This window comes from Eptatretus burgeri, chromosome 8 (assembly GCF_056783735.1).
Source record: "Eptatretus burgeri isolate ZD-2024b chromosome 8, Ebu_testis_v1, whole genome shotgun sequence".
NCBI lineage: Eukaryota > Metazoa > Chordata > Myxini > Myxiniformes > Myxinidae > Eptatretus > Eptatretus burgeri.
Genome location: NC_140968.1, coordinates 8,629,711 through 8,643,769, shown reverse-complemented (window position 1 = coordinate 8,643,769; position 14,059 = coordinate 8,629,711). Strand labels below are relative to the sequence as shown.

At 44.2% G+C, this 14,059-nt stretch overlaps 2 protein-coding genes across 5 annotated transcripts in view; both read right to left on the bottom strand.

The window, feature by feature from the left end:
* The window catches only part of LOC147021048 (uncharacterized), a 160,643-nt gene that overhangs the window by 29,372 nt on the left and 117,212 nt on the right, over positions 1 to 14,059 (bottom strand). For 2 of the 4 annotated variants that reach the window (XM_085893571.1, XM_085893570.1), the window contains one exon: positions 8,286 to 8,718. In XM_085893571.1, the coding sequence (XP_085749697.1) occupies positions 8,286 to 8,706 (421 nt within the window). In that variant the 5' untranslated portion in view covers positions 8,707 to 8,718. Of the gene's footprint in view, positions 1 to 8,285; positions 8,719 to 10,110; positions 10,309 to 12,096; positions 12,517 to 14,059 lie in introns of those variants that run through there. The other 2 variants (XM_085893569.1, XM_085893572.1) reach the window with 2 other exon arrangements.
* On the bottom strand, positions 5,131 to 8,278 carry LOC147021049 (uncharacterized). The gene is made up of 3 exons (XM_085893621.1): positions 6,136 to 8,278; positions 5,827 to 6,039; positions 5,131 to 5,730 (listed from the first exon to the last, which is right to left on the bottom strand). Exons 1-3 carry the CDS (start codon positions 6,496 to 6,498, stop codon positions 5,353 to 5,355), a joined length of 954 nt encoding a protein of 317 aa, XP_085749747.1. The 5' UTR covers positions 6,499 to 8,278; the 3' UTR covers positions 5,131 to 5,352.

Genomic DNA, 14,059 nt, shown 5'->3' with positions numbered 1-14,059 from the left:
GGAAAATGTTTGATAGTGTGCGATTGTATATTGGAACACAAGAAGTTGAAGCGGTTGATTATGTCTCTGCTGTATCTGAAATGATGAAATTTACACTCTATACATTCAGTGATAGAATGGGAAAGGGGTCTGTCGAAGGTTTTATTCCTGATATGTCAACGGGAACAAACACAGACCCTGGATATATTCAAAGGAAAGGAATGTATAATGATGATACAAAAGCAGAAAATAGTTTTACTGTGGCAGTTCCTCTTAAAGGTATATTTGGATTTTGTGATTATGATAAAGTTCTGTATGGTCTTAAAATTAGATTTCAACTACAAAGGAATGATAATGAAAATAGATTGCTTTTTGGTGTTGGTAGTGCTTTTGGTGAACAGAATAAATTTGTAATTGAGGAGATGAGTTGGTATATCAGTGAATATACTCCTAATCTTAAAACAGAAGAGATGTTGAATCGAAGACTTAACTCAAAGAAACCACTCAGTGTATCATACCTCAAAAGAAGATGTCAACACGTTAAACTCAACCAAACTACTTACACGTGGAATTTGGGTGTTCTGGAAGGAAAGCCACGATATCTGTGGATGATTTTTAAAAAGCCAGATGGTGATACTGCGACTGATAAGAATAATGCATTGAGTGATAATGCAAAGGTGAAACAACTTCGCGTTTCTCGAGATGGAACATTTTATCCACGAGATAGATTGGAAATTAATTGGGAAAAAAATGATTTTGCTGAAGCATACAAGTCTTACCAAAAGGTGTGTGAAAGTAATGGAAATAAAGAACCTATTTTGGATATGACAGCATTTAAAAGTTTGTATACAATCTATGCGTTTGACCTGAGCGCTCAAAAGGAAACTATAAAGTCTAATCGAGTGGATACTTCCCTATACATTGAAAGAGGAGAGAGTGAAGAAGTTGATACATATTGTTTGCTTTTGGAAGAAACAGAATTGCAGATTAATACAGATAATGGTGTGATGATTAGTCTCACATAATTTTTTGTGAAATTAATGAGTGGCAAAGTACCAACTGGGGTATATGTTAATCAAATCAATCTTCATAAACTATCATCTTGTGTTCAAAATCAAAAGCCTTGTACGATTAACATTAATACAATTCAGAGAAAAGGAGCAGTAAGAATTGATGTTTTGCTCACAAGAGAACAGGTTAAAATCTTGAATGACACTGGCTCACTTAAAATTAAAATGACAAAACCAATGTTGAAAAAATATTCAATAAGAGAGACGAGTGGAGGATTTCTCCCATTTCTAATTCCTTTATTTGCTGGTTTAAGTGCGGTTGGAGCATTGACGGGTGGTATTTCAACAGCGGTGAAAACTGCCAACGAAAGGAAGGCTCAACTCCAGGCTCAAAAAGACTTGGAAAGACATAACAAAGAGTTGGAGAAACAAATTAGTGGAAGTGGTGTAATTGTAGATTTTGCTGAAAAACTTGAAGGTCTGCCTGATAAAGCAAGATTGTTAGTTGGAGATATGCTTTCTTCTATTGCACAAGCAGGTGTAAAATTAACGAAAAGAGGTAATGGATTATATCTTTCTAATAAATAAATGAGCATTGATGAGTGGTTGGAAAAATTTGGAAAGAATACAACATCAAATTTACAACTTGTCAAATATTGTAAGAAATTAAAAATTCATAATGTGGTTATTTGTATGAGAGATGAATTAACAAATGTGCCGAAACATACAAAGAATATTATTATGAACTAAGAAGATAATAATGGGAACGGTTCTCATTGGGTTTGTATTTTTAATAGTCAAGACAAATATTATTTTGATAGTTTTGGTCTTCCACCACCTGTTGAAGTCATAAAATTCTTACAGAATGGTGTTTATCAAACATTTCAAGTCCAAGAATTAAATTCCAAGTGTTGTGGTCAATTATGTCTATATGTGTTATTTCAACTCAACAAAAATAAAAAATTTTATGATATTATTTTTAATCTAATATAAATGACTTATGTTGGTAAAGATGGTTCTATCTTTGGTGTATCTCAAGAACTGGATATTGATTTATTAAATTATTATACAAAGGCACAGGCTGAACGACATAAATATAATATAAACAAAAATATTAACATGAAAAATGCTTATAAATTAAAAAATTATCCAAGCCCGACTGACGCGAATGACTTGGTGAGATTAAGCGATTTATCACAATATATATACTTAAATAAAACGGCTGTGTATTCCAAAGATACAGAAGTGTTGATATTATCTCCAGGTCATACAGAATTCACAGTTCGAATTAAAATAAATTTTTATAAAGAAGGGCGTATCGTTTGTATGAGAATAGAACAATGGGGGTATGATATGAATGATTTAGGGTACAATTGGTCATTTAAAATTAACCTCGAAGACCTGGAACAATTAAATCAGTCTCGTAAGGAAGAATATTATCCACTTGGTATTGAGAATGAGTTTTGTGGGGCTACGATTAGTAAACAACAAATAAAAGAATTTAATAAGGGTAAATATAATAATGGTTTTGCCCTTGTTTATCTCATGAAAACAGAAAAAACAGGATTATATATAATAAGTAAGGAAATACAAAATGATTTCACTATGGGAAGATGGGGAGGTGTTTCGTGCCATAATATTATTCTGACATATATTTCTAATACATAAATGACAGCAAGAAGGCTTCAAGAAATTATCATTTCTGTGTCCAAGCATACCTTCAAGAAAAGGGTATTCGGTATTTTAATAAATATGTTCTACAACATAAGAATGAGGTATTTTCAATAAAAGATTGGCATTATGCTGATGTTGATAAACCGACAACTTTAGATTTAATTAGAATGTTAAATAATGAAAAAATTATAAAGTTAAGAAAAGGTAAGGCTCTTTTAGAAATTCAAAAGAAATTTTATTGGTTTCCTGTTGTAAAAAAAATTATTTTGGATACAGGAATAACAAGAAATCCTGATGAAAATATGTATAATATTCTATGGGGTGTAAACGATTCAAGGATAGTAAGGGATGAGGAAGGAGTTGAAGAAGAGAGGGAAGAGGAGGAAAAGGAGAAGGAGGAGAGGGAGAAGAAAGAGAAGGAGGAAAAGGAGAAGAGAGAGAGGGAGGAAAGAGAGAGAATAAATAAATATTATAGTATGGAAACCAGTGAGATTCAAAAAAGAATAGAGGTATTACAGAAAATAACTCAACCCACCGAGGAGGAATACAAAGAATTCACAAGTCTATTTGCAATACTTTCGACAAAACTATTAGCATCGACAAGCTATTCATTTTAATTCAAGTTTTTTCTGAAATAAATGGAGGAGAGAGTGAAGGCATTTCTACGGATTCTTTATGTTTTAAAAATTAAGATTCAAATGTGCATGTTGGAAACTAAAAAGGTTTTTGCACTCTGCAGGACTTTTTCATATAAATAAATGAGTTATTGTCTCAAATGTAAAAAGAAAACTAATACTAAAAATATTTCATATATTAAAAGTAAAAATAACAGGGTTATACAAAAAGGTATATGTTCGGTGTGTGGTTCAAAAAAAAATCAATTTATCTCCAAACACAAACTCGGAGGAGATATACAAAAGTTTTTATCAGGAAGTAAATTTACAACTACTGGAATACCAGGGGAATTACATCTACCAGGGTATTCTTTCTGTGGTCCAGGCACAAATTGGATAAAAGATTAGATGAGGCAGACAATCATAAATCCTGGAGTAAGCCTATCAATATAGTTGATGAAGTGTGCATGAGACACGATATTGATTATGGGAATACCACAACGTTGGAAGAAAAGCATGAAGCCGATAGAGAAATGTTGTATAATTTGTCTCTGATACAAAATCCAACCTTGAGAGAAAAAGTTGATAGGTTCATCGTGAAGAAGATGATTAGTGCTAAATTGAAACTTGGACTTGGAAATTCAAAAAACTTATAGGCTCTAATGATGTCATTAAGACTGAAGAGCAATTAGCTGATGAATTACATAAACCAATATTCACAAAGTTTCAGAGAAGGAAAGTTTATTCCAAGGAAGTTGATTATATCTGGTCTGCTGATTTGATTGAACTCAATAATGATAAGGGGTACAAGTATGCTTTAACCGTTATTGATTTGAGGAGTAGATATGTGTGGGTTGTCCCTTTAAAAAACAAAACAGGTAATACTCTTATGTTAGCTTTTCAACAGATATTTAATAAAAGTAAGAGAAAACCTAAAAAATTGTGGACTGATAAGGGTAGAGAGTTTTATAACAAGACATTTATGAATTTTCTAAAAAATAACAGTATTACATTATACAGTACCTTTAATGAAGGGAAGGCAGTTGTTGTTGAACGTTTTAATCGTACCTTAAAAGAGAGACTATATAAAAAATTCACACAACTCGGTTCACAACAATGGTCATCTTTTATTCAGGATATTGTGGATAAGTATAATGACACGATTCACACGTCAACAAATATGAAACCATCAGAAACATTTACAAAATTAAAATATGAAAAAGAGATTAATGTCAGAAAACCTAAGTTCAAAGTTGGTGATATCGTAAGAATATATAGGTGGAAATCTCATTTTGAAAAGGGTTTTACTGAACGATGGACGAAAGAACTTTTTAAAATTGTTGATGTAATAGATACGGTTCCTTGGACTTATAAAATATATGATTTGGAAGGGGAAGAGATTTTAGGTTCATTTTATTCACAGGAATTACAAAAGACAAAACTAAGCAGATAATACACCTTTGTGGACACTAGAGGGACAAGTCCGAGGTGTATTACAGTATATAATGTGTGTCAAGGGGGACGTTCTTAGATCTGTGAACCCCACACACAGAATCCTCAACTGAATAGTCAAGGCTTAACTTTTGTTTGTTGATGTGTATGTGTGTGTGTGTGTGTGTCCCAACCCTCACATTCAAAATCTTAACCCCAACCCTCACATTCAAAATCTCAACCCCAACTCAATCCTCACCCAACACAATGTCTTTTTCAAAATGAGATTTCCACATATATATATTTATATATATATATATATATATATATATATATATATATTTTTTTTTATATATATATATATATATATATTTATATATATATATATATATATATATATATATATATATATATTTTTTACGTTTTTTTTTTTTCTCTTCTTCCAATTCTGTCTTTTAAGGCTTTCAGGTTTGATAACATAGAAAGAGGGAGTAAGAACTTTCTTGATAGGTTTAAATCCCAAAGAGTGGTAGCATTTCAAGTCTTCAAAATAAACCCAACTTTCCAAGTCTCCAAGGTAGTTATTTAAACCATCAAGGCAGAACTCATTTACTGATTTTTTTCAAAATTTGTGAGTCTCCAAGTTAGTTCCCATATTTAGAACCATCTTGGCAGAACCTTTTTCCTGAGTCTCCAAGGTAGTTATTTAAACCATCAAGGCAGAACTCATTTACTGATTTTTTCAAAATTTGTGAGTCTCCAAGGTGAAACTTGTATTCTGGCTCATCAACGTATAACTTGTTCAGTGGGTATTGTCTTGATAACTCACAATGAGTACTATTGCTGTAAAACTCTTTTTCAGGATTTTGCTGGTCTCCAAGGTATAACTCTTTGGTTGGGTCATCAAGGACGAACTCGTTCTGTGGGTCTTGGTCGCTCATAAGGTCTTCAACCAAGCCAACAATTTCGCCCCAAGTTGTAGCAAAAGCAGTATTTTCATTTCGTATTTCAGACACAATTTCCTGTGAGAGAAAATAATAATGTATTAATTAAGTTATTTAATTATTAAATGAGTATGCTTCAATCAAAGTTTGAAAATAGGAAAATAAAAATCTTACCTCAACAGATAAGAGGTTTGAATCCAGTTCATCAACTTGAAGGTTTAGTTCCATACAAGACAGAGAGTTCCAAGGAACACCAAAGTCATCCCACTCAAGGTCTTGCTCGTTCTGTAGGTCTTGGTCGCTCACAAGGTCTTCAACCAAGTCAACAATTTCGCTCCAAGTTGTTGCAAAAGCAGTATTTTCATTTTGTATTTCAGATACAATTTCCTGTGAGAGAAAATAATAATGTATTAATTAAGTTATTTAATTATTAAATGAGTATGCTTCAATCAAAGTTTGAAAATAGGAAAATAAAAATCTTACCTCAACAGATAAGAGGTTTGAATCCAGTTCATCAACTTGAAGGTTTAGTTCCATACAAGACAGAGAGTTCCAGGCAAGCACACAGCACACCATTGCCAGCAAAAACAAATGTTTAAAATGGAGCCTGGGCTTGAAGCTTTTATAGAGAAAGACTGGTGGGTGTGGTTTCCTTTGGAAATTCCCTGGGCAAGCCTTCATTGGGAAATTTTTCAAAACCATAACATCCTGTAATTTTCTAGTGATTTCTTTGTGAGTCAGAGATGAACTGGAAATGATGTAAGAGTGGGCGGGGCTTAGCAAAAGTAGGCGGGGCCTTCTCCCAATCATCAGCAAGGTTATGGAATCCATCATCGCTTCAGACATTAAATCCTTCCTATTCTCCAATGGCTTGATTTCCGATCTTCAATTTGGTTGCAGACCAGGTCACTCTTCCCTGGATATACTGCTTCTGCTCTCACAACAATGGATGGAGATCCTCAATGCCACACATGAAATCAGAGGCATGTCCCTGGACATATCACATGCTTTCGATACGGTCTGGCACCCTGCCCTGCTCACCAAACTCTCTTCCGATGGTATCTAAGGCCATCTCCACTCACGGCTCACAAACTCACTCGCCTGTCGCAGCCAACGTGTGGCCCCAAATGGAATTCTCTCATCCCCTCTTCCTGTTCAGGCTGGAGTTCCTCATGGCAGCGTTCTGCACCCTGATCTTTTTCTGGTTTTCATCAATGATCTCTCCAACTCTCTGGAAAATCCTCTTTATCACTTTGCTGATGACTCCACCCTCTACTGTTCCATCTCTCATCCCTCAGATCGGCAAGCAGTAGCTTCTTCGCTCTTTGCAGATCTGGATAAAAATCACAAACTAGTCAAACACGTGGAACATGTCTTTCAATCCTGACAAATCTCACACTCTCACGATGTCTCTCTGAAAGGACCGTCTGAACCACCGCCCCCCCCCCAATCCACTTTCTCAACAATCCTCTTAAAGAAGCCCTTTCATTCAAGCTTCATTGTCTCACTATCTGCCATGATCTTTCCTGGGAAAGTCACATTTCCAACCTGGCCTCCAAAGCCAGTCGCCGACTGTGTACTCCCCGTTGTGTAAAGTCCTTCCGAAACCCACCTGAGCTCCTGACCACATGCAAAGCTTTCGTCCGCAGCCTGATAGAGTATTGCTCCCCCCTTTTCGCTCGTGCTCCCGCCTCTCACATTTCTCGGTTTCACGCTGTGGAAACAAAGGCATTCGGATCGTTGGCATCTCCCGCGGTGAGGCAGAGTCTTTGGGTCTGGGTCGGTCGGTCGGTCGGTCGGTCGGTCGGTCGGTCGGTCGGTCGGTCGGTCGGTCGGTCGGTCGGTCGGTCGGTCGGTCTCTCTCTCTCTCTCTCTCTCTCTCTCTCTCTCTCTCTCTCTCTCTCTCTCTCTCTCTCTCTCTCTCTCTCTCTCTCTCTCTCTCTCTCTCTCTCTCTCTCTCTCTCTCTCTCTCTCTCTCTCTCTCACCGCAGGTAGGTCAGTGATCTTTCTGTCTTCTACTGTCTCCTCTCTGGTCGCGCCCCCCTTGCTCTGTCTGCGAGCTGTCCCCATTCCCCCCCATATGTCGCAGGGTGCTTGAGGTCCGCCAGCAACCCCCTTCTGGTAAAATTACAAAAAATCATCAATCAATGCTCACCTTCACTCTTTCATTCCACTTTTTTCCTGCCTTTGGAACAAACTACCACACTCTCTTCAATCCCACTCTTCCCTCCAGGTCTTCAAAACAGATGTTCACCACTACCTCCAATCTTCCCACATCCAAAACCACGATCTTTTCCACCCCCGTTATTCTACCCCAAACGCACCTCCTTCAATCAAATGCCCTGCTTTCCTTCCTGAAAGTCCTTGTGGTGTCCATCTTGTTTACCCCATGTTCCCTACCCCCATCCCTCTTCCTTCCACAGATCTTGTGTGTTGTGTGTTCGCTCTGACGAGCCTCGATAATGTATACCAAAAAAAAAATAACAAAAAAACATACACTGCATCGAGAATCTAAACGTTTTCAAAACAAAATTATTCCAATGAAGATTTCTCAAGTTCCAAGAAAAAACACATTCATGGTTGAACATCAAGGTATTTCTTGACATGCTCAGGTGTACAAAATCATGACATACCAGACTTGGGTGTTAATCCGTCATCCTGATCATGGAGGTTGCAGACATCACTGAAACCGATTCCACAGAAACCAGGAATATTTTCCAGCTGCACATTTTGGAATCCAATAAACTTTTTGCAGAAACTGGAAAGTTCTCGAATAACATTCTCCAAGTTGTTGAAGAGACTTCCCAACAGAGAAGAGCCTGCAACCTGGACAACCGGCGGCTTCAAAAAAGATTCCACAAATTGACAGAAGTCGGCATACATTGCAAATTTAAATTTATCTTTGGCGAGAGAGAGGAGCTCTGTTCGCAATGCATCAGAGTCTGTACAAGCTCCAAGAACCTTCCGATTCTCAATTCCAAGTACATTGATCACTGCTTGGGCTGTTTCTGCTCTCAGACCTTGTGATTGGAGCCATTCTAAGAAGTTGTTCATTTCCCCGATGACCTGCCAGGGACACAATGCTTATGTTAACAAAGGAAAGGTTATGCATGTTATTTTCTTGACTCTATTTTACACAATCAATGCAGGATTTTGCAGTTTGTTCAACCCATGTGGGCTGGCAGGATGGACTTGAGGTAGACAAACTTGTCCCTGAGTTGTCTTGGTTGAGTTTGAATCCCGACACGGCAATAAACTGTCACCGTGGTGTTTCACAGAGAGGGAAAGGGATCAATGTGTGTGCGCCGTCCTTCAGATGAACGTTCAACTGGACATCCCCTCTCACAGCGTGAGTTGGTGGGCATTAAAGATCCCATGGAGTCTTTGTCAAAGATGAGGAAAGCTATCACTGGCACGCTGGCCAAATTCCAAATTTCTTCTCCAATATACAAGGGGCACTACATCAGCGGCACAGCCACACTCGCAGCAATGATGCAACCAGCAGCCACCCCAAACAAAATGAAAGAACAAATCATGAAAGTGCCACCCTACCACTGCCACCCTCATTATCGTTTCATCAAGAAGCATAAAATCAATGTCCAAAGACAAAAAGGTAATGCATCAACAGTAACACCATGACTAAACAAAACAAGGACAAAACAAGAAGAAAGGCAATGGGAGGGAAGAACCTCTTATTCCTTTTCTTCTTTCTCATTTCCCTTTCATGGACACCAGCAGGATTAAATACAAAACCTGCCACAAGGGCAGAGGAGCTCTTTGTGAGCCAACAGCCATCCATATCTGGTGCCAACTGCATCTGCGGACGTCCTCCTGCAGGTCGTTACCTTTCCGAGGAGGTTGGTGGCAGTATTTGTACTACGGCCACCACAAAACACACTGTCGTATGTGTTGTGGTGGTGCGGAAGTGTCGTCCACCAGACGAGTCTCCTCGGGTTCATCTGAGGCCTACCTTCTGGTGGGTGTCTGGAATGTCCCATCCTTAAGTGATGGGGATGGGCCAGGCATTTGCCTGGGGGATTGCAAGACGGAGCCCCTGAAGTACAAGTGGAAAGTGGACGCAGCGATGCGCTGTGGCACGTGCTTCTCATGAATGAATTCATGAATTCGCCTTCCAATCCAAAACCACGATATTTTCCAGCCGTTAATTCACCCTAAACCCCCCCCCTCCTTCCAATTTGCTGCTTTGTGAGGTCCTGAAAGTCCCTGGAGTGTCCATCTTGTTCACCCCGTGTTCCTTGACCAATTCCTCTCCCTTCTATAGATCATCTCCTAATGTCTTTGTTCCCCACTGTTTTGTCCTTCCCTCTTCCGTTCCTCTTATTGTGTGTTGTGCCTCGACAATATTCCATACATACAGACACACGTACATACATGCATATACAGCCAAGTGGTGAATATAAACACATATATTGAAGTGATGACACATTAAACACACACCTGGAGGGCTCCGTTCCACCTTCTGAAAACCACGTGTGGAGAGAAGAACAAACAAACATCTCAATTTACTTTTACTTGAACTTTCTCACAGATTCATCATGAATTTACACTTTCCTTGAATATAAATACACAGGTTCAACAAGTCCTACACCGTCATCTCACAAACACATTCCAGACACCACACCGAAGGACGGGAGATGTGTAGGTTTCTGATAGAGGCGGGGCCCGCTCCGATTGGGGGCAGGGCCCGCTCCGATTGGGGGCAGGGCGGCGGGGCCCGCTCCGATTGGGGGCAGGGCGGCGGGGCCCGCTCCGATTGGGGGCAGGGCGGCGGGGCCCACTCCGATTGGGGGCAGGGCGGCGGGGCCCACTCCGATTGGGGGCAGGGCGGCGGGGCCCACTCCGATTGGGGGCAGGGCGGCGGGGCCCACTCCGATTGGGGGCAGGGCGGCGGGGCCCACTCCGATTGGGGGCAGGGCGGCGGGGCCCACTCCGATTGGGGGCAGGGCGGCGGGGCCCACTCCGATTGGGGGCAGGGCGGCGGGGCCCACTCCGATGGGGGGCAGGGCGGCGGGGCCCACTCCGATTGGGGGCAGGGCGGCGGGGCCCACTCCGATTGGGGGCAGGGCGGCGGGGCCCACTCCGATTGGGGGCAGGGCGGCGGGGCCCACTCCGATTGGGGGCAGGGCGGCGGGGCCCACTCCGATTGGGGGCAGGGCGGCGGGGCCCACTCCGATTGGGGGCAGGGCGGCGGGGCCCACTCCGATTGGGGGCAGGGCGGCGGGGCCCACTCCGATTGGGGGCAGGGCGGCGGGGCCCACTCCGATTGGGGGCAGGGCGGCGGGGCCCACTCCGATTGGGGGCAGGGCGGCGGGGCCCACTCCGATTGGGGGCAGGGCGGCGGGGCCCACTCCGATTGGGGGCAGGGCGGCGGGCCCCACTCGGAGTGGGGGCGGGGCGGCGGGGCCCCCTCCGATGGGGGGCAGGGCGGCGGGGCCCACTCCGATTGGGGGCAGGGCGGCGGGGCCCACTCCGATTGGGGGCAGGGCGGCGGGGCCCACTCCGATTGGGGGCAGGGCGGCGGGGCCCACTCCGATTGGGGGCAGGGCGGCGGGGCCCACTCCGATTGGGGGCAGGGCGGCGGGGCCCACTCCGATTGGGGGCAGGGCGGCGGGGCCCACTCCGATTGGGGGCAGGGCGGCGGGGCCCACTCCGATTGGGGGCAGGGCGGCGGGGCCCACTCCGATTGGGGGCAGGGCGGCGGGGCCCACTCCGATTGGGGGCAGGGCGGCGGGGCCCACTCCGATTGGGGGCAGGGCGGCGGGGCCCACTCCGATTGGGGGCAGGGCGGCGGGGCCCACTCCGATTGGGGGCAGGGCGGCGGGGCCCACTCCGACTGGGGGAAGGGCGGCGGGGCCCACTCCGACTGGGGGCAGGGCGGCGGGGCCCACTCCGACTGGGGGCAGGGCGGCGGGGCCCACTCCGATTGGGGGCAGGGCGGCGGGGCCCACTCCGATTGGGGGCAGGGTGGTGGGGGCCAGCCTCGTGGAATGTCGGTGGAAGGTTAACGAGGAATGTTACATTTTAGACCCACACGATATTTTTGAGTTTATTGATTATTAATCAGGGTTTTCATCTCCATTCAGATTATGAACGTTAAAAATCCCACGGAACAGGTAAAGTCGGTAATCGAACCTCGTCCCCTCGTTTCTCCTCGTTTAGAGATCAAATTGTATATAAAATGTTTCTGGTAGTTTTGTTGTTAAAAAGAAGAATGAGGTTTAATCATCGTTGAAGGAAGTTTAGTGATGATTTGATTATTAACAAAACGAGTGAAAAACACCTCATTAAATTAACAATCAAACACCTCAACAAACATTCAATAAAAACTCCTTTAACTTTCCTTCATCGACGTCGTCAAGAAACATAATATTATTTTATATTTAAATTCCCGTTTTTAGTGTTAAATAAGAATTCCCAAAATACCTCTTCCCATCAGTCCCGTCCCGACCACGAGGATGTCCGTCGAGGTTTACAGGAACAACAACCCGGAAGTTCTTCGTCTTACTTTCATTCTTTTGTTGTTGTTGTTGTTGTTGTTGTTTTAATGGCGCTGTTCGAGCCAGGAGGCTCTATCCACGCCACGCACCAGAATCTGATCAAACTCGCCGACAGCCATAGTCCTTCAAAGGCAGATACATTTTAAATAGGTCTCCCACATTCCTTCAGGAATTTTAATACCGCCTTACAGAGTTGGGGTGCTTCCAGTTCATCCGCCGCAGCATCACCTGCAGGTCCAACACCCTTATCCCCATAACTCTTATACACCGTACGAGACGCTGCCTCCATTCCCCATCGAGAGGGCAATTTCGAAATAAGTGTTTAAATCTTCAGGTTTTCTGCACACATCACAGAACCCCTTTGGGTGACATCCAATTCTATGGAGGGATGCATTTTTGCGACAGTGCCCGAGCCTTATTCGACAAAGCACGACCTGGTCCCTCCGGGAGAGCCTGGGGAGCTAAAGGCCGAGGCCACATTTTCCACGGCGGCCGTGGGGTCGACAAAATCTATGGCCACAAGCAATTATAGGGCGGCCGCAGTATTTTCGGTGACCGCAGTACGGTGACCTTAGGGCGTCGCTGCGGCGGCCATAGAATTTTCAAGGCAGACGCAAGGAGACCTCAAGGTGCCCGCAAGGTGACGCAGGGGGGCCGAAGGCGAACGTGCGGCCAGCACGGACTGCTAATAATTGTGGTGTACGAGGTGCAGTGGAACACGAGAAGCAAGAGTGTTAGCATCAACTCCGCTTTATTGCGCGTCCGGATGTACATTCCTGCCACCCCGAGCGGGCGAGTCATGATATACAAAAACCCAATCACGTGATACAGCACACTCCTCCCCTCGTAAAATGACAAGTCAAATGATGAAAGGACAATCATAACATGACCAACCGAAACCAATCAACACTCATAATCCTCCAAGTGCCGCGGCCCCACCCTGACCCGCCTCGGACGGGCAGCGCCGCCAGACAGCCCAGGCTCAGACGCCTCCCGGCTCGGTCGAGGTGACACCCTCGTCGGACTCGCGCCATCCACAATAACAACCGCCCCCGGCCAACCAGCCTGCCCGACGTCCCCGGGCAGGACTGAATCAGGCGAAGACCCCCTGGGCGTCGGCAAATCCGGCCCTGGCAATACAACGTCAGGCCACGGCGACATTACAGGTGGGGGTCCCACATCGTTCAGCCCCGGGGGGCGTGGGGGGGTGACGCTGAACAGCGATCATGCATTTGGTCCACGTGCCGCTTCCACACCTCCCCACCATCAGTCCGCACCAAGCAATTCGCCGGCCCCAGTACCACAGAGACCACAGCCGGCACCCATTTGGAACCGTGGAAATAATCGCGCACCATTACCCACTCTCCCACATCGAAACCGCGCAGCAGCGTCGGACGCAACACCGCCCCACTCCCCGACCCTCCAGGTCGCAGCAAATCCAGTCTGGACCGCAATGCCCGTCCATAAAGACGAATGGCAGGCGAATCACCCGTGACAGGATGAATCCCGTTCCTGTAATGGAGCAAAAAGACATCGACCACCGTCTGCACAGGTGCAACACCCCCCCTGCGCAAAGCCCGTTTCAACATCTTAACAAACGACTCAGCCTGTCCATTCGTCTCAGGATGATACGGTGCGGACCTTCGATGTCGAATACCATTTTGACGCAGAAACTCATCAAATACACCCTCGATGAACTGCGGACCGTTATCAGAGACCAGGATCTCCGGTAATCCTTTATTAGCAAAGATCGTCCGCAGTTTCTCTACTGTAATGTTTGCTGATGTATGCTGCATTACTACAACCTCCGGCCATTTAGAGAATGCACCGATCACAATCAAAAACATTTTGCCATTAACCGGCCACGCAAAATCTACATGGACCCTCTG

Coding starts and splice junctions, on each gene's coding strand:
- LOC147021049 (XM_085893621.1), bottom strand. CDS start 6,498: ATGTCTGAAGCGATGATGGATTCCATAACCTTGCTGATGATTGGGAGA. Junction 6,040..6,135: donor CAAACCTCTTATCTGTTGAG/GTAAGATTTTTA, acceptor TTTCTCTCACAG/GAAATTGTATCTGAAATACA. Junction 5,731..5,826: donor CAAACCTCTTATCTGTTGAG/GTAAGATTTTTA, acceptor TTTCTCTCACAG/GAAATTGTGTCTGAAATACG.